Source organism: Motacilla alba, chromosome 7 (assembly GCF_015832195.1).
Source record: "Motacilla alba alba isolate MOTALB_02 chromosome 7, Motacilla_alba_V1.0_pri, whole genome shotgun sequence".
NCBI lineage: Eukaryota > Metazoa > Chordata > Aves > Passeriformes > Motacillidae > Motacilla > Motacilla alba.
The window spans coordinates 35,376,056-35,396,164 of record NC_052022.1 but is presented as its reverse complement, the minus strand read 5'-3'; the positions used below and the strand labels follow the sequence as shown (position 1 = coordinate 35,396,164).

The following is a 20,109-nucleotide window of genomic DNA, read 5'->3' as shown; positions in this document are numbered from 1 at the left end:
TCAGCGAGGGAAATCTCATTTTGTGATCTTTTTCTTCTAGGTTTATTGGGGAGTTTCCAACCCGATTCTCTGATTTCGTAAAGAAATGACTGTTTGAATGAGTGTCAGTTATACCTGTGAGTTTTAGGAAGTGATGAGCATTTAAATGTTGTGGCCTTGTGTGCCAGGAAGCCGTGTCTGATTTGTCACAAGGAGTTCAGGAAGTATTTCAGATCTCACTGAGTGACCTTGATCGGTTCAGTCTGAGCTGGTAACTCAGCTAGGATGAGATCTGAGTTATGTACATAAAGATAACTCTTTGAAACACTGGTTAACATGATGTAAGTGTTGAGATCCACCACCTGATGCCAAGTGCTGCACCCTGTGATTGCCATGCTGAGCCCTATGCTCTGGAGGGAAGGGACCAGAGTTGGGGCATTCTCAGTTTTATGTAAGATCAATATTATTCTTGGAATGACAGCTATCACTCATTATGCTGTTAATACCTTAACCAGTGCCTGGTGTGGCAGAACTGCATGGCTTTGCTCTTTGCAGGGGCTGTCCTTGCCCATTGCTTTGTAAGAGCTGGTGAAACATGTCCCACTCATCAGATGCACTCTCACCTTCTGAGAGGTCATTTCAGAGAGTTTGTAGTCTGGCAATTTCAATGTGCTTTGTGCTAAATCGTAAAATACAAATGCTGTGTGGTTAATAAACTGCATATACTGGAAGAGTTGATTCCTGTGTAAGCCCCTGGCTTTATGCAGCACTTCTGTCTGGTGAGACAGAGGCTGTTCTTGATAAATAACTCTGTCCTCTTTCAAAGGCATTCTAATAAGCCACTCCTGCTGCACGAGACCTTTTTGAATGGAAGTGTCAGCTGAGCTGAGTTGAGTTCAAATCTCGTATTCGATGTCATTAATATGGAATTAGGGAGGAGAAAATTAAATGCTGTCCTCACAGGACTCAAGAGCTTTGAGGAGAGATCTCGTGTTACCTCTTGTCATAAGTCCTGCATATTCCACTTTATTAAAACACTGTTTACAAATTTCCCTTCCATGATTTTCTGGGAGTTTGTAATGAATGCAGTCATGAGTGACTGGTTCTGGAAAAAATTGATCTGCCCTGACAAGTTTTCACAGAGGTATGATTTCTAGCAGAATACCTGATGCTTCTTTGGAGCACAGGTATCTCATCTAAGGAAACAGCATCCCTGCAGCTTGTTGAGACTTGGAGTGTTGGCACATTGGTGACATGCCAATAAGGTTTCATTGCAAAGCATTTTGATGATAAATGAAAAATTAGGCAGTTCATGCCGTAGACAAACAGGATGATAAACATGTTTTGATTATTGAAGTTCAGTGGTGTTGCTGGCACTCCTTACTGGCATTGGAACAGCCAAAAAAAAGCTGACTTCCAGCTGGAGTGTGGGCAGTGGGATGGCTTTTTCAGTCCTGTGTGTGAGCTCCTCTCGGTGTTGTCTTTTGATGTTTATAATTATTGAGCTGAAGTGGGAAATGGCTTCTGTTCCTCATTAGTTCTGCTGTGGTTTTTATCCAGCAGCTCCACACTCATTGAGGTGCTCATTAGCAAAGGCTTGTGTAGCTAGGTAGGGCTTCAGGGTGATCCCAGAGTTTGCTTTGAAAAGGAACTAAAATAACATGAGGAAAGTGATCTGTTGGTTATGATCTTTTAACTTGCAGGAGCCCTGTATGAACTGATAAAAGTATTTTGTCAAACTGGTCTTGAAAATACCAGCCTTTATTGTCTTTGTACAATTTTTAGTGTGGGGTTTAGATTTGGTGCTTTGGGTTTTTTTTTTCCTTCTAACTAGTTCTGATTTTTTTTTCCTGAAAGAAGCATTTCTCTTCCAGTTTTGTTTTATGGGCTTTTTGTTGTTGTTGTTGTTGTTTTCACAGCAGTAATGTTTTTCCATGTGTGTGAAGGGAAACTGACTTGTAGCTGCCACCCTCCCCCAAAGTAGAATGAAGTCTAATTCTCTGGGACTTCATTAGTTATAAAAACAAATCTGTATTATTTTCATTAGGGTCTAATACCCAGAATTTAATTAAAGTTAATTGAATTATCTCTTTTTTTTTCTTATTTAAAAGAGATCATAAACAAGGATAGCAGGCATGAAAACTAAGAGCATTGTGCTGTTTATGATTCTGAAGGATTGTCCCCATTTACTACTACTAGTAGTAGTTATTTCACAGAAATCAAAATGGTTCTCAAGAAAAGTTCTAGTGTGGATGAACTTAATGTTGAGTTAAACTAATAAACGACAATACATGTAACTCTTCCTGTAGCAACCGGCAGTCACGTTTATCTTCATAGTCATCAAAGGGGGAAATCCGATTAGTTAAAATACAAAATGTGACCTGTTCAACTCTGAATATTCCAAACTAGTGGGAAATTGCTTGATCAGCAGCCCTTCCACGTGGGACTTTCTTTACAGTAAGAGAACAAATTGTTCCCAGGGCCAGCTCCTCTTGGCCATTGAATCACAGCACAGTGCCACCGAAGGAGCCAGTGCAGAGTCCTGAACCTGCTGTGCAGAGAGGAGCCCCCTGTGCCTCGCCCCCGTGTTCTGGGTGGTGCCTGTGCTTCTCCTGCTTTGCCTAGGGAAGGGATGGGACAAATTGTGCCACTCTGGATTCCAGGGAGAGGGACAGTGAACTGCAACACAAGAGGGTGACAGGGAGTTTAGCAGCAGCCACATTGTTACAAGGAGTGTGTTGGGTCTTGCCCCCAGATTGGGGTGACCCCGAAAGATGGAAAAGTCTCTGCTCCAACTCGTGCTTTCAAAGAAAGACTCAGTAGTTCTCTGTTGTCCATTCTCAAGGTTGTTTATTGTTGTTTATCTAAAAGATTCTTCTCCTGAACTGCTGTGGCCCCTTCAGCAGCTCAGACAAAGGCACACTGCCCTCTCAGGGGCTGATGCCATCTTTTATATCATACATTACATGTTACATGTTTATACTTTTTCCCCAATGCCTCTTATCTATATTGAATGGTGACTTTCTATTCTAAACCAGTCTGTGAGTGCCAACATCACCAAAGACATGGAGGTCAGGAAGGAGAAAGGAGGAGGACAGGGCACACCCAAATCCCTCCATCTTAGATCTCCTGACCCCCATGTACAAAACTTGGACCCCTGCGTACAAGGCTTAAAATCCCTCTGTACAGCACTCAAAAATCCTTCATTTCACTTTGTGATTATCTCTACTACAATACCTAAACTTGTGTGTGGCTTGTAATTCTTCATACAGAGTTGGTAATTTGCTCCATGGGCTAAGATCAAAACCCCAGGTGTGTCTTTGGCTGCATGCCAGGGTCTCAGAGCCCCCTGCCAGCGGCTCTGGCCATCCAGGGCACCCAGAGGGATGTCCTGGGTTCCCACAGGAGGGGATGGGAAATAGCTGGGAGAAGGCTTGTGACGCTTCAAGTTAGGAGGAAATAAGGAGCTGTCCCTCCTCTGAGGAAGAAGAATTTGTCTCTGTGCAGAGCATCTACTGAGTTTATAGAGAGAGGTGGTGTATTTGGATCAGTTTTGGTTACCTCCTGTTCCAGGGACCCTTCAGTTTTCTCAGCTCATGATGGCTTTCCCTCCTTGCACTCTCAGGAGGACTCACAGAAAGGCTTCACCCATGGCTAGCCTGCTGTGCTGGACTCTTCATGGGCATTATAATTACCACAGTAAAATAACTGAGATAATTCCTTCGGAGCCTGTGAGAGTGCTCCTTTTATTGCTTTGTTACCAGTTAATGGCACATCAGCAAGGAGAGCAGAGATGTTGTGGTTTTGTGAGCATGTGATGGCGAACGCGAGCATGGCTTTTAAATCTTGTTTTCAGGCGTCTCACCTAGTCAGCTGTGCACTTCTTGCTTTTGGTGCTGGATCTGCACATGTCATGGTTGAGAGATGGGTTGCAGATGAACATCTCCCCTCCTGGAGAGAGGAGGTCAAGGCAGATATGAAATAGTGCAATGGTTTCCAATGCAGGACTTGGGAATGTGGGAACTGGCCACGAGTCAAAGCAATCCATCTTCCCAAGTGCTGATTTGGAAGCCTGGAAACAAATTACCATTTCTTTTTCAATAATGCCTGGTTGTCACTTGTCTCGTTTCTGAGGCTGTGTAACTTCTTGCATGTTTTCTCTTCATTAAAGGTTAAGCGTAGCTTCTTGTGTGTTTGTTATTAGGGAATTCATTGGGAGGATTTTGAGGTGAGAAACTTGCAGCATCCTGGAAAGAGTTCACAATTCATAGAAGCTCTTTAATGCATATTTGTCCTCCTGGACCTTTTATGAGTTGTAAATAATCTAGTTCCCCCGTGGCTTAAACAAGCAAACGGCATTGTGTTTGAAAGGGGGTCTTTTTGGCTCATTTGTTTGACCTGAAGATTGAAGTTGCTTGATTCAATTTGTAAATAAATAAAGAAATATTTGGTTGAAGGAGTACAGCTTTTAGCTTCATCTTCATGTACTGTCCTAATTCGTTGGATCTCTCTCATTAACTGGTAGAATGTGTTTTCATTTATTTAGTAATTTGACTTTTCAGTGAAAAGTACCTTGATTAATGGAAGTTGTGAAGGGCAAAATGGAAAAAATAAACCCCAGTAAAGTAGGACTAAAAGGACCCTTGCAGTTCTTAACCACATGTATTAAATTCAGGACTTGAGGGAAAAGGAAAAAAAACCCCAACAACCTTGTGTAAGCCAAGTAGAGATGCTGTTCTGGTCTTACGCCGGCCGTGGCTGCGGGAACTGAATTCTCCTTGGGGGAGGAAGCGCTAAAGCCCTGTAAGTGCTTATCTGTCTCACCCGCTGCCGGCTCCAGCTCTGCCAACAGATGGCCCCAGTGCCTTTCCTGCTTCTGCGGTTTCCCCAGCTCCCGGTTTCCCCAGCTCCCGGAGCTGCGGTGCCGAGGAGGAGCAAACCCGTGGCTTTACTGCCTTGTCACTACAGCTGAGCTTTGTTACGAGCATGAAATGTCCTGAGCTTTGTTTGTTCCCAATGGGTAATTCTGCATTCTGCAGTAGCTCCTGCCTTTTCAAGAGCTGGATGTAATCCTTCATTGATAATTAGATTTCAAAATAAACACTTGCCTGTGAATTCTTAATGGTAGGAGCATTTTTCTACCTGGTGTTTGCCTTGTTCTCCCTTTCTGAGCAAGAAGCGTCTCCTCTCAAGGTTTCCCCTCTGTTGCTGCAGACTGCTAAGAGGCTCTCTCCTTGTGTCCCCTGGTTATGGCATCTTGGTGCAGGCTGGAGATATTCCTGCTGCGTCAAATACACCCCAGGAACTAAATGTGCAAAATGAATTTCCGCGTTAGTCAAAGCACATCTTTATGCAGCATGTTGGAATTAGTCATTCCATACTAATAGGTGGAGTTCCTTCAGCTCTCTTGTTGAGGGAATACCTGGAATTGACACATTTGTGTCTGGGATTTGCACCTCTGTGGTCCTTACTCTTGTTTTAAGAGTTTAGCAAAGCATTTATTAGCTTATAAATGTTAGTAATTCCATCAACTTTGATAGAAGTGGCCAATGTAAAAGATAACTAAGCCACTTTTTTTTTTATTCTTGGATCACAGTTATTTGGCTTGACTTGTTTGGCTGACAACAATCAGCCTCTGGAAGATCCAGGCAGATGTCAGAGGCACCTGTGGTTAGTTTTGGCGATCTTATAGGTCTTTTCCAACCAAAATGATTCTGTGGTTGTGGTCCTGCTTGCAGGAGGGACTTGATAACATGTCTATTAATGACCTGCCACCTGAAATTTAGTCTCCTGCTTTCTAAAGCTGAATGTTCACCTTATGGTGGCTGACTGAAGAGCCTCTGAGGACACAAAAGGCACTTTCTCCTGGCTCTGTTTTGTTAACATCTCTCTCGTAATCCTGATTGGCAGCCCCCATCCAGTCACTGCACAGCTCGTGACAGCTTTCCCTCCTTGCTGTCACTCTCAGTGCTCAGTGCTGGTTGTAGGGAGCAGGTTCCATTTACAGACGACATGATGACAATATTTATCTTCTGTAAGCAGCAAAACACCAATTTTCCAATTTTGACATGGGCCTGGATTTAAGTCAGGGGATGTTGTCAGTCCTGGTGTCCACACCAGCAACATTCCCTTTGATGAAGCCCCAGCGGTGTTTTACAAATCAATGCTCACATAACTGATCTGAAAAGCTGCGATAGTATCTGATGCCCACACAAATTATTAGCCGTGCTTCCTGCTTTAAAGCAGTACTCCTGAAATGTCAAACCCTTTGCAGTACATGTTTGCAAACTGAACTTTAAATGATAAGCTCGGCTCTCGCTCATTATAGATAATTGTGTGTTCTCTCTGTCGGGAAGGATCTTAATGCTGAGCGCTGTCTTGGCTGCCTCTGAATGACTCCTCAGGTTTGATGTATGTCTGTTACCTTGCGACCGTAAAGAATGTGCTGCTGCTAGAATCCTTTAATTGCCTTGAAAGGTAACATTTTGCTGGGACATCCAGGTTGTGAATATAGCGCATGAAATTTATCTCTGATGTGTTAATTTGCTTGATGGTTGTAAAGCCGGTGAGCCTCGGCATTTATTTTGGTGAATTTTGAGTTTACAGTTGTTGCTTGTTGGATTTACTTTTGCAGAACAGTCTGTCATAATATTTTTTCTAACTTAAAGAGTAAGGATTAAAGCTGTTTTGTTTTTCAAAGAGTTTCTTGGTAGCAAAATCGGATTAAGTTGGTTTTTATTGTATTTAAAGCTTAATATAATATTCTCTCACCTTTTGCAAGGCTTGCTGTGAGTAGCACCTTGAAATTCCTTGACTTTCTGCTACTTAAAGGCTTTGAGCTTGATATATATCATGGATTAAATTTCTCTCTTCCAGATCTTTTTTTATATTGTATATTTGGCCTTGGCAAGGGCCACATACCAGTTTGTGTATTAAGAGTCTCTTCCTTTGGGATCTCAGTACCCTGGTCTAGGCAAAGTGTCAGCAGTTGTCTTGAAACACCTTATTTTGCCTAAAATAATAAGAATTGAGGCCTGCACTGCAGAGATCTCCTTGCCTCAGCTTCCACAGGCACCTTCTCCTTACCTATTTATAGCTGCATCTGGATGTGCTCCAATCTTATTACCAGCTTTGCTTTTCAGCGTGTCAAAACCTCTGATTCACAAATTCTGCCCTTTTGCTTCCTTTGCCTCATTTCTATTCAGCCTCTTTTCCTTGGGCTCTGCATCAGTTTCCACCCTTTCCACACCTCCTTGCTTACAGTGGAAGCTGAGTATAGCATTATTCCAAAAGGCAAATTAAAACTATTTTGGTAGGTAACTGTCAGAGAAAGTGTCAGTGAGATTCAACATAAAGTAGTAATTGCAGTGTTAAATAAAACTTTTCCTTTCGTTGGAAACCAATTTCTAGAAGCTTGTCAGGCTTATTAATTTATTTCACCTCTGTTTTCAGACAGTTACTTTGATTAACTTGAAAAAATCCAGTCTGAAGGATGAGGAAATTCTCAGTAAACGTTCCTGACTTTAATCCTTGCAGTTTGACTGTAGTGGACAGACTGCAAGTAGTGCAAACTTTTCTATTTATTTTGAATTAACTCTGTCACATGCATAGTTTTTATCTAGAAATATGTATTTGTGTAAAATGTGTGGGTGGTTCTAAATGAACAGCAATCATTAACTGTGGTCTCCAGATCAGCTGAGCTTTTGTTATCCTGACAAGATCTTCATGGAAGGCTTACATCATAACATTTTTATTGCAGTTAAATTTATGATTGAGCATATCTCAAATTTGTGTTGTATCTATGTATTTTCTTCATTACTTTTTCATCACTCTGTTTTTTTTTTCCTGTGTAGGGTGACTTAGCAGCTGTGGAGCAGCTGCTAAAAAATGGGGCAGATCCCAATGTCAAAGATAATGCTGGCTGGACACCGCTGGTGAGTGTTGAAGGCTTCTTTCTGTCGTCTGTCTTCTAATCAGATTTCGCCTCATCCCTCCATTCCTCTCTGATATTTTGGTTCCCTTCACACACATTTAGGTGACAGAGAATTATGCAAAATGAAGAAGTGATGATAAACAAGGTTAAAAGAATTCATCAGCAGCCACTGACCTGCCCGGGTGTCATTCTCCTTTGCTGGGTGTAGGGCAGGCCATGAAATTGATCAGCCTGTGACTCTGCAAATGCAGAAGATACAGCTGGGATAACTCGAAAATGATCAATTCAAAACAGTGTTTGTATTTAATGGGTTCCTAATGTCCTCAGTGGTTTGGAAATATATCAAGTAGTGGAGTGAAAAAAATTGCTCGATTGAATTACAGAAAATAAACAAAAGGTTTTTTTCAACCATGACTTCTTCCTCTCCTGCAGAATACTCCTGATAGCCTGTAATCTGGAGGGCTTTGTTCCCTGTGGTCTAATTTGCACACAGTTGGCCTTTGGTCACTTCTTCTTGGGGCTTTTTGTCAGTGCTGGGTTCCCGGGTAAATTCCCGTCAGGAGTGTAAGGCAGCACCCTCGCATCATCTGAGTTCCTGCTGTGGCTTTCTCCCCAGCACGAGGCGTGCAACCACGGGCACCGGGAGGTGGTGGAGCTGCTGCTGCAGCACGGGGCGCTGGTGAACACCACGGGCTACCAGAACGACTCTCCGCTGCACGACGCCGCCAGGAACGGGCACGTGGCCGTGGCGGAGCTGCTGCTGCTGCACGGCGCCTCCCGCCACGCCGTGTGAGTACTGGTGAGAGGGTGACAGGACGTGGAGCGGAGCCAGTGATAAATGTGGTTTATGTCAAGTGAGGGGTGGGTGTTAAATGCGTGCTCTGCTGTGCTTGCCAGGTGGGCGTTTCCTTTCCTTTTGGCTGTGTCCTAAGCTTTTCTGAGGACGCCTGAGTCACAGATAGCTGGAGTCCTGGAGAGGAAAGTAACAACATATGCTCACCCTAATCTTACACTTTCCTGTTGGCATCTTGTTATAGCTGCTGTCAGCTCTAAGATGCTGAGCTAGATGAGTTTTGAACTGCTACAGCTGTTTTTTGTCTCTTTACTTTTACTTCGCTACTTGCTAGCAGAAGGCATTTTGCTCCAGTCTCTTTTGTTTTCACAAATGACATAGACACAGGCTGAGATTTGGGAATTTTCATTTTTGCCTTTCTGGATCAAAGCACTAATCCTTGGTACACCTCTCAATTAAAAAAAGAAAAAAGCTAAGTAATATTTTCAATTCTTTAGTCTCCTGAAGATTTTGGCAATTTTGTACAGGAGGTGTTAAAGAACCTTTCAGTCTGTGAATAACCCTGTAGCCTGTTAGTATTCCAGGCACTAATATAATTTTAGGGGTTGCACTGTTTTTGTGCCAGGGCCTGTGCCTATAAATTTGAGTCCAGTGCAAGTTGTCAATAGTTGTGTGTGTGTATAGAAGCACAACAGGATGAAGTTTCTGTGGCAGCCACATGAAGAAGCATAAACAAGTTCAGCTTAATCACTTCAGCTCTCAATATTCACACTCTTGAAGCTTACAGAATTAAGGTGCTTTGTGGGAAAGCACAGGGTTTTCATAAAGTCCTAATCTTGAATATATTAGAATTTAGAAAACAGGACAAAGCCAAAACAAAGCAACAAGACTTTACCTCAAGACTTCGGCATGAAAAAGTAAAACAAGGATCAGTTGTTCATCTTCACTTTGTTCTTGAGCAGCAAGGACTGGTGCACCTGGAAAAGCTGACAGCTTCAGAGATTTTTCAAGCCTCTTGAATATGAGGAGCTGGTTGTGTCACACTTCCCAGGTGTTTGAAAGCACAGCACAGCCACCAGCTTTGCTGTGAGGTTGTGGCAGGGTTTCAGCTCCGGTGGGTTTGCTCAGCCCAGGCTCCAAATGGCAGCCATGGGCTCTGCAGGGCTCCTGTTAGCCTTGGTCTCTGCTGCACGTGCTCACACAAACAGAGGTCAAACTGAACCTCTTTCAGCTCATTCTGCGTGAGCAAACATGACTCTGTTGAAACAGAAGCTTTTTAATCAGGGAAGGGGAGATTTATGTGAACCTTAAGCCCCGCTTCAACTTTTCCCTGGATGTAGATAATGTTCAGTTAAAATCTCTGAGAACAAATGTAGCTGCCATTAATCTTTGTGTGATTTGTCTGGGTGCTGTGGCACAGATTCAGTCCTGTCCACCACTCCTGGAATAACCGAGGACTCCAGATCTTCTGTAGGCTCTCTATCTTTGGCTGAAATGCCACTGTGTGTGTTGCAATTGCACTGATGATGGAAAGAGGCTGGGGTTTCCCCTTCCCTATTTCTATAGAGAGCATTAGAGCCACAGAAAAACAGATGTACAAGCCAAGTTTTCAAGCTTGCTCTGCTGGCCCCTTCCAAACACTGTCCAGAAACAGCAGAAACAAGAACAGTGTGTCTGAGACTCCTGAGAATGCCTCGTGCCTCCCTTCCCTCCTGTGCCCCAACAGCTTCCAGCAGCGAATGGTGCTGTGATCTTTCCCTGGATCATGACTTTGCAAATCTCACAGGGTGTTTCTGCAGCCACTGCCTCTGCCACTTGTAGTCCTAATTAAGCAGTGGTTGGATTGGGCTAGGTAAGTGGACTTGAACCTTCTTGCATCTAGAAGGTTTAGTTAATTCTTCTTTCCTTGTGGATGCAGTATCCTTGTAATGGAGTCACATCTGACAAGAAGCTTGTTTTTCTTCAGTGACTTTTTTTCCTAGATCTCTGAAACCAGCTGGCCACAGTTCTGAAAACAGGAGATGAGAACAGGCTGATCACCTAAAATGGTGCAATTACAGTTCATTTCATTATGGCCAGTTATAATTGGTCTCTTTGTACTTAATGCTCAGCTTCACATTATTATTTTAGGTCCTTTACAGTAGAAATTGAAGCAGTGATGAGTAGAACTTGCATCTCCAAGGGTTATTTTCTTGAGGAGTGCCTTAACTTGAGAGGTGTGCAGTGTGTGAGCTAAGACTGTACCAAACCAATTTTGATAAAATGGATAAATTGATCTAATTTTAGTTCACTTTTTTGTTTCTATTTGGTGTATAAAACCCTTTCTAGTCCTTTTGTAGGCTCTTCAGGCTCACAATGAATTAACTTTCAGCCAAGGAGAGGGCTCTCCTTAATGTGGTGGGATAAAGTGATTGTTCTTTCTCTCACAGGAGCGGGGAGGAAAGTTTGATTAGTTCACTGTGGTTACTTAAGTGTTTTACTTTAGCTAAACTAAGTAGAATGTGAACATGACAAATGCATTCAAATGTTACTTGGGACACCATGAAACATATAGCACGAAACCTCAGAGGAGTGACTGATATCTTGCTGCTGTCTCAACAGTACAATTTACTCAGTTTTGTGTCTTAATGTCCCTGGTCTGTGGAAGAGTTAATCTACTGGAACAAAAACAGCTTGCATCCAGCAACCTGCTTAGAGCAGTAGTTTGGAACTTTAGCATGATACTCAGTTGTGCCAGGTGAAATTTATTTTAAAGGCCTGCAGTAATGACTGACAGCAGGTCCAAAGGCAGGTAAGACACACCGGTCTGTGGAGGGATGTAGGATTTATCTGGAAGCAGCTACAGCTGCTTCCTGAGAGACCTCAGTGGGCGAGGTACGACCCTATCCAGAGAGCTGAGACTTTGCCATTTCAGATTTAGGTATCAGATATTCACAAACCCATCAAGTGGGCACATTCCAAGTGCCTTTCAGGCTCTGTTTTTCTCCTTTCATGTTAACTTGTAGTGCATTAAGAAATAGCTCTACACAACAGGAAGCAGCCACATATCTTTTGGACCAAGTAAGAACAGATGAGGGCTTCCTCTTCTGCCAGAAATTAATCCTGGGATTTCCTTATTCCTTGGCAAAATTTCTTTTTGGAAATCTGTGAGATTTAATAGTCGTGGCACTTCAGTTGTCCACAACTTCATTGAAGTTTTCACTGACTGGGAGTGATGCAAACTACAAATGAAAAATATTATATGAACCAGTGGACCTATTAATTGTCCTACTGGTCCTGTTAATTTTTATACGTTAATCTCCTACACATAACTAATTTTTATTTTTACGGCTTTTTTCAACATGCTTGAATTCTTTTTTTCTTTGCTTCACAGCAAGCCAAGTGATTTGAAAAATTAGATCTGTGCATTTGCAATTTCACAGTGCTTCCTAAATGCTTTCACTCAAATGGGCTGTCTTTCCAGTTCTTCATGCACAGTAAGTTTAGCATTAGCAGAAACTGTCGTCTTGCTCTGGTTTTTTAGGGGTAGTGGTCGTGAGTGTGACTCTGAACAAACCTGTGGGAATGCTTAGGGGAAGACCATGGTCCTCAATTATGAATGGCACAGGGACAAAAATGATTATAACCTGCAGTCATTCCAAGAGGCATTAGGTCCATGGCACTGATGTCATTTTGTCTCCTTATTCTGAGTCAAGATAGTGCAGGTCTTCGCTGCCCAAGGGCAAGACAGGATGTTGAACTTCTGCTGACAGTAGGTTAATTAAAATCCTGGCTCTGTTTGGAAATCTCAGATGGTCTTTCTGGCTAGACAGATTAGGTTTTCTTCCCTCTGTCAGGTTCAGGAAAGGTTTCTGCTTAGCACATTCTCAAAATCCAGGTGCTGCCTGGAGAGCCCTGAGCCCGTCAGAGTTCCACGTGGCAGTTAATGGGTAGTGCACTGAGACCTGGCTGCAGGATTTCCGTTCATTGCTGAGCTCTTTTGTGGGGCTGGGGCAAAACTTGGTTTGTGGAGCAGCTTAAAAGTCCTGATTACAAAGAATCATGTCATTTAATGAAAAGTCACACTCAGAAGATTTGGTTGAGTTGCTCTTCACTGGCCTCCTCTTTGTTCTCAGCACAGCCATCCTGCTCTTGGATTGGATTTGTTCCTGCTGTAACAGCCCCCTGCTTGATGGCTGGCTAATAGGAGGCTGCTTGCACCCAAATGTACACCTGGCTCCAGAATGTTTTAAAAAAACTTCCACTTGCCTTCTGGTAGAAAGAAGGATGCCTTGGGGACCTCGTATTCCAGCTTAAGCACCTCACTAATTTCTCTCTAGCAGAAACAGTTGTGTCCTCTTGCAGAGTATGGAGCTCATCATGTGCACTGGACCCATTCCCAGCAAACCCAGATTTGTAGGAGGAGCACACAGAGTTATTGGCATTTCTGAAAACACTGTTTTTGTGTTAGGGTGGATGTAATTTGCATGTCTAATTTGGTTTTGGATATTGGGTAAAAATTCATCTTAGAGCAAGATGGATGATTTCCCTTGTTCAGGTTGGTTGGATAAAGATGGATGTGAACACCATTTCCCTAAAGCTTCCACTTCCCATTCCCCTGCCTTGCTAAAAAGTACAAATACAGTTTTCATCCTTTCTCTTTGAAAAGTAAATTACAACACTATCCTCCTTGAAAATCTGTTGTTAGGATGTGTTCCTTGTAGTGGTTTTTATTATGTAAACCCTCTTTTCTCCTGTTTCAGCTACATTTTCACACTCTCTTTAAGCTCAACAATCTGTTTAGTTGCAAATATTCTAAACTCTTAAAGTATTTCTTGTGCTGGTGTTCCTTTTTCAGACCTCAGCTACAAGGTTTGTCACAATTTAACTATGCCACCTTAACTTGCAGTAAATAACCCTTCATTCTTCAATGCTGAATAATGGTGGGACAGCATATCACAATACTCTAGTAAGAAGCAGCTAAAACAAGCTTGAAACTGTAGGAGAAAATTGTAAGTGAATACAGAAGGAGGAGCTGGAGCTCGTATTTGTATGGTTCAATTGGCAAAAAATGTTCTGTATTTAACTGGGGTGGTCTATGTATTTTTTTATGGTAAACATTGATGAGTTTTTTCCAACAGTCAAGAACCTTACTGTGCCTTTGGAGGGAAAAGCACTCCCAAATCTGTGCTGCTGACATGCAGGGATTTCCTCCCTCTGCTTAGCTCTCAGTGAAAGGTCAGCCAGCTAGTCCAAAGGTGATTTTGGGGGTGTTTGATGACATGTATATATGTTTCTCCCCCCTCTCTGGATGCATTGTTCAAAGGAACTTTATCTTGCAGCAGTTTGAGTTGAATATTGGCCTTATTTAAAGAAAGGGCAAGAGCTACCCTGATGATGCATGACAAAGCAGGAACAGCATGACAATATTTAATGGGCTGCGACTCCCAGGCCCGGGCAGAGATTTAACCAATTATCTCTCAGTCTGCAGAGTCGGTATTATGCCTGCACTGTGCTCATTAGTAGCACAGAAGAGCTTGGGATTGGTAACGGTGTAAAATACCATCCTGGACTCTTCTGTGGGGGATTTTTGTGGATTGTTGTTTTCCCCAGGGGCTGTGTTAGTGAGCAGTGCTCAGCCAGGGCTACAGAAGGGTGCTGAGGTCAGACTTATCTTTCAGCTTAGCATTGGCCAAAGCCTCCTAGTTAAGTCAGAGTGGAGACTTAATAATTTGAGCTGCTCTTTGGGCTGGATTGGGTTATGGCCTTATGTGGAATTCCCTGTAAAGCTTCCTGGATTCCTGCTGCACAGCAATGTGTGGCCAAGAGAGAGCTCTTCAAAGCTGCGGTGGTCCTGTGACCTCTTTAAATGTTTCATTGTTTGATGACTAAGCTTGCCGGGTTTCAGACACTGAGTCAGGGCTTTGTTCTCATGACAAGCTTCCCCTCCATAACGAGCTCTTATTGTGCCTTTGGAGAGCCAGAGCTGTGTGAGGTGGGCAGGAGAGGATCGGCTGCAGCAGCCATTATTCTCACAAAGGGCAAAGCGAGCAGAACATTTCCCCCGAGTGCTGGCAGAGCTCCTGTTTGCTAATAGCAATGTTACCCGTTCTGCAATTGCAGGCTTTCCTCCCCTCACTACTGTCCTGCAGCTGCAAAGTTGTGTGAAGAAGAAATTGAAGCCGTGGCTGAGTTTGATGTGTTTATAGCAATCACCTCTGTCTGAGGAGTGCTTAAAGAGGAAATCAGTCTGGAAGCACAACTAATAACTATGAGGTGCCACCTGCAATCAATAGCTTTGAACGAAATTGGCAAACCAGCTAAAATCTGACTGAATTGGCTCTAATGTGTTTTGTGGAACAGTGCACTGAGGGAAAATGAGATGCGCACTCAGATTTTGGAAGTGCAAGGGAGCTGTGGTTCCCGAGTAGGAAGCAGATAGCTTTTCCCATAAAAGCACTACCACATCAAGCTCCCATGTTTAATACGCTATGGAGAGTCTTCTGACGTCTCTTTTATGGCAAATGGATAAGCCAAAAATACATCTCTTGGTTATATGACTGCAATGAAAGATTAAAGCTGAAATTTCTGGGTCTTGCAAATGATATCAGAGTGCATCTTGAGACAGTTTAACAGGGACCGTGGTTTATTTAACTGAACATTCTGCTCTGAACATCCCTTTCTCCTCAGCCGGATGCAACAGCTTGTAATTCAGTATCCATCTGTCTTGGATGCAATTCTTACTTGAAGCTTTGTGCTTTTAGCTGAAATTACATATTAATAAGAAAGTGGGAGGGAAAGCTACCCAGCTAATATGCCTGGTTAGTTAAGAATCAAGTCACATTTTATTTACTTAAACCCATCTGTGCTTGTTTTGCCAGTAATATATTTGGTCTGCGGCCTGTGGACTATGCAGAAAGCAAAAAGATGAAATCTGTGCTAATGTTACCAGTGAAGAATGAATCATTTTCACTTACCCAGCCCTCTGAGGTAAATGTCTGTGTGGGTTTGTTTTTGTGTTTTGCTTTTTAACAAAACAACAAGCCATGAGTTCTTCCTTTAAATATTGAAGGCTTGGATGTAAGTACAGTACATCACCTCCTTTACAGGGAGATTGAAAATAGGCTGGGAAGCTGTCTTGGACAGTATTTCTAGGATGTATGTGGAACACTGACAAGCTATGAAGTTCTGTGTTACAGCTTTATGTGGGAAAACAAAAGATGTTTCTTGTCATGTGTTTTTATTATAGGAGAACGAGCCTGTGTTGTTTCTCAAGTATCAGTGCTCGAACTTTGCTGTTGATGTTGTTTTTCTGCATATCTAAATTTGTTCTGCTTTCCAAACTGTCTGCAGGCAGCAGCAGTCTTTGTTCCAGGTGCTTTTTGTGTGCCTCTAAAAGGCTGTTCCACTGTCATCCTTTGTCCAGCAATGGAAATATCAGCTCAGCAGTACAAAATAGCTTTTGGGAGATTGTTCTGGGGTTTTTGTTTTTCTCCTCCTTCGGACAAAGACTTCCCAGGACTTGTAACCAGAATTAGGTACTCAGACCTAACAAGCTACTGCATTATGAAATGCTTTGTGCTACCTAATGGAGGAGGATTAAGCTGACCTGGCTGATAGAAACAGCCCATATCTGCTCCAGCCCATACAGCCTGCAATGATCCCTCCTCAGTGGCCAAAAGTAAACTGCTGCAGCTAAACCAGGACTAATGTGGCTGTTCCTTCCACCTGCAGCAAAACTAAGATGTAGCTCTCCTGTGCCAAACAAACCCTTTTGGTATTTGCATTTGCTTTGGGGTGAGTGTGTGCCACAAGATGGCTGCTGGCTCACATGGGTGACTTGATCCAGAGCCTGAGGCTGTGGGGTAACTGGATCTCAAAGGTCTGTCTGTGCTATGGAATCTGGAGGATTTAGGGAAATCCCATGAGCTGAAGTATCCTACCCTTGTCAGCATAAAGCTCTTCTTGCTTTGCATTAATACTACCCACATCAAAAATCCCACTTAAGCATTGGTTACTTACAGGGTAAAGTGTTAGGGACTTCTACTAAAAGGAAATGCAGATATTAATTATATAGGTTACTCAATAATGCTCTGTTAATACTTTGCTAAAAGCAGGAGGTTTTACTACCTAATTGGGGTTTTTATTCTCTTTCAACACTGCGGTCTGCCAGGCTGTTTACACAGTGTTCAACCAGTTCTCTGCGTGCACCCCAGTGTCTTTAAAAAGCATCAGAGTGGGCAAGGGAAGAAAAACTGATCCATGTTTTGGTACCTTGCATAAACTTAATGAAGTACCTCTAATGTGAAGCTTTTTTGCTGCGGAGCTGATTTGTTACATGGAGATTTGTTCACGCACTCTGTCCACTGAGCTTGTCATGAATTGTGTTCCAAAATGCTTATTCTTGAAAAAGAAAGCTGTCCGGTGTGTAAGCTGCTTTCCTTATGTTCCCAAATATTGAGCTTATTGCTGAATTTTGTGTTCACGCAGGTGCTGAGCTCCAGCCAGCCAAGAAATGGACCCCTTGGTATACTGGGGAGCAATCTCAGTGTGGAGCAGCAGAAATTGCTGAACAAATTAGCAGCAGTCCTGAAGGCCCAGAGGTGCACTGAATTTAACAGCAGAGGTATGGAGTCTTGTTGAAATGGCTCTGTCCAAATATAAGTAACTACAGTTCTGCACTTTATCGTTTAGGATACTACCTGCAACAAGCTTTTTATCACCCCTGGGAAGGGCAGTTTCTGAAACCCCTGAGTTGTAGCTGCAGTGGAGTGATGCTGTGTTTTTCATGTAAACACATGTAAAGCTTGTCTGGCTATCAAGGCAGGAAGTTTCTGGGGGAGCCACAGTTTGGCAGTTTATTGTCTGTTATTTAAAATCCCAGTGTCTCCTCCGAGACCTCTTCTCTTTACACCCCTTTTACCAACTTTAAGGTCTCTCTCGATGTGAGACATCCTGTGTAAAGTTTTTATTCTCCAGAAGTGAGCCTCGGGCAGATGGTGCCTTGAGAAAAGAGCATGGCATTGACTGAAAATTTACATATCTTCTCACATGCTACCTTCCTTCAGATTTTGTACTTCATTAAGATTGGTGAACCCAAATGATGGGGTTTTGGTGGAGTTCTTTCCCCCTCGTTGAGGACAGGAATATTATCTTAATCCTTCCTGTTAGCATTTTTTTTTGGAGTGCTTGTGGAAAAAAAATGCTAAGGTAATTTCCCCCTACCATCTTTCACTTCTGGATTACTACTCCAGAATTTTGAGTGGAGTTCTGTTAGCTTTGTATTAAAGCAGTGAGATCCTGTAGTAAGATTCCTGTCAGAGTTAAATATAACTCTAAAAGGATTGAAAAAAAAATACTGTCCTATAAACTGGAGCCTCATCTGAAGATTTAAGTGTTAGTGTAGAGCTGTAAAACCATGGGTTCCCTTTTTCACAGCAAGTATATGTTGAAACCCACAAAATTTCTAATAGCTCTTCTACTAACTCGGATCATAGTCTCAAAAATCACCTCCTTGTGCTGGGAAGAGTGGCTGATAAATTATTATAGTCTGCTTATTCTTTAAATAATGATTGATTGCTTTTCAGCCAGGCATGGTTCTGATTTTTCTCTGCTTTTAGTTTTACTGATGTAATCTTTCTCCTAGTAACTCATCTTGTTATCCCTGATGCTCCAATGCCAACCACTGTCAAATGCATGATGGCTGTTCTGACTGGATGTTGGGTCCTCAAGTTTGAATGTAAGTATTAAATACGTGGCACTCCTTGGGGTTTTTGAGAAGAGATTGTAGAAGGGATTCCAGAGAACTTTTTTTTCAACAACTGCCCTAATGTCAATGCTATCTTGACACAAAGTGCAAGGGATTTTTTTCAATTCTCATGAATGACTAGAAATTTAATTGAATATATTTGATCAAATATAACTACTACTTCCTTGGTAAAGGAGTGCATTTCATCGTTAGGTGTGTTGGATAGATCATAGCCTAAGTATCAGTGGGGACTGAATTTTTTCATTGCTACATTAAGACTGATTTGGAAGATTATGGAAGATATCCTGGGAGAGAAGGAAGGGTTTTATTGAATTCCAGGATTTGTTATGAGCAGTTTGCATTGAAATTGAGAGGAGACTTTGGCTTGCTTGGGGGGTATGTGTTCAAGGCCTGTGGGAAGTGAGCTTATGTTTACATACCAGCTCAGATCTGTTGGAGGCTGGAACTGCTCACCCAAGTTAGCATGCAAGTCATGTTTCATGCAGTCTGTAATTTGTGTTTATACACTGCATGCTTTTTTATACAGCTGTTCTGTGGACTTAGACCCTAAATTTTGAGGGTTTTTAATTTATTTATTCTGATGTATTTCTTAGTATCTGCTTTCACAGTAGTTGCACAACCCATCTTCCCCTTGACCTTTATGGCTAAGTTCCTTTAGCTAATAAGTACACTACAAATGAGTTAATTATCCATGGAAAACTTACAGATTTCATTTCAGTTTTTTACTGTGTGACTAAATGTCAGAAGATAAGGATTCTTTAATGGTCTGGACTCTAATGTTTATGAAGACACTGTGCAAAGCCTCAGGAGCTTCAAACTAAAGCACAGCATCAGGTTGGACGCTGGACTCAGGGTGTTCATTTGACTTCCAGACAGTTTGTTCCATCCTTTTTTTTTTTTTCAAGACTGAAGACCATGTTTCTGTGGTGAATCCCTTGGCAGGTTCTTGGCTTCACTCAGCCCAGAAGGTTTGCATATATTCTATCCTATGTGCTTCCTTTATTTGATTTCATTTCATCTTCCTGCTAGTCAGATGCTTAGAAAACTTCTGAGTGTTCGGGAGATTTCATTAGTGAGACCTGAATTTAAATCTTCATGGAAGAGCTTTCATATTTAGAGGTGATTGGAAAAGGAAAAAAAAAAAAAAAAGAAATAGTTTGGGGGTTATTCAGGGAATATTTTTATGGGTTTTTTTTCACAGTAGCGTTTTATTTTATGTTGTTGGTACTGATTAATACAATCCTGCCTGCTAATGCTCCCAGCTTAGTAAGCAACATACTACTTAAGAGCGAGTGATTCTCCTCCCTAGTGGGGAATGTTAGCAATAACTCATGGGGTCTGATGCAGCTAAGTGCCTATAATTAACAGCACCACTCCATCTGTTCCCACCAGTCTGTTATCAGTCTTCTTCAGAGTCATTACAAGTTAAAGATTGTTATAACAAATAATGGGACTCCTGCTGATGGAACATTTGTCTAGGAAAAAGAGGTCCTCGCTTTTCCTGTTCATTTCCATTTATCGTGGCTTTTTGACTTCTATTTGGATAAGTTTCCTTAAATGTGATGCAAATAAACTTCCAAAAGTATGTGCATTTTCTGGTTATGTAATAAATATAAGTTATTTATGGTTCACTGTTCTAAACTATTCACTTCAAGT

At 42.2% G+C, this 20,109-nt stretch overlaps 1 protein-coding gene across 1 annotated transcript in view; it reads left to right on the top strand.

The window, feature by feature from the left end:
• The window catches only part of BARD1 (BRCA1 associated RING domain 1), a 41,359-nt gene that overhangs the window by 12,112 nt on the left and 9,138 nt on the right, over positions 1-20,109 (top strand). Inside the window, exons 5-9 of the mRNA XM_038143474.1 lie at positions 7,833-7,913; positions 8,529-8,701; positions 15,566-15,674; positions 17,175-17,310; positions 18,331-18,423. Coding sequence (XP_037999402.1) covers positions 7,833-7,913; positions 8,529-8,701; positions 15,566-15,674; positions 17,175-17,310; positions 18,331-18,423 — 592 coding nt within the window. The remainder of the gene's footprint in view (positions 1-7,832; positions 7,914-8,528; positions 8,702-15,565; positions 15,675-17,174; positions 17,311-18,330; positions 18,424-20,109) is intronic.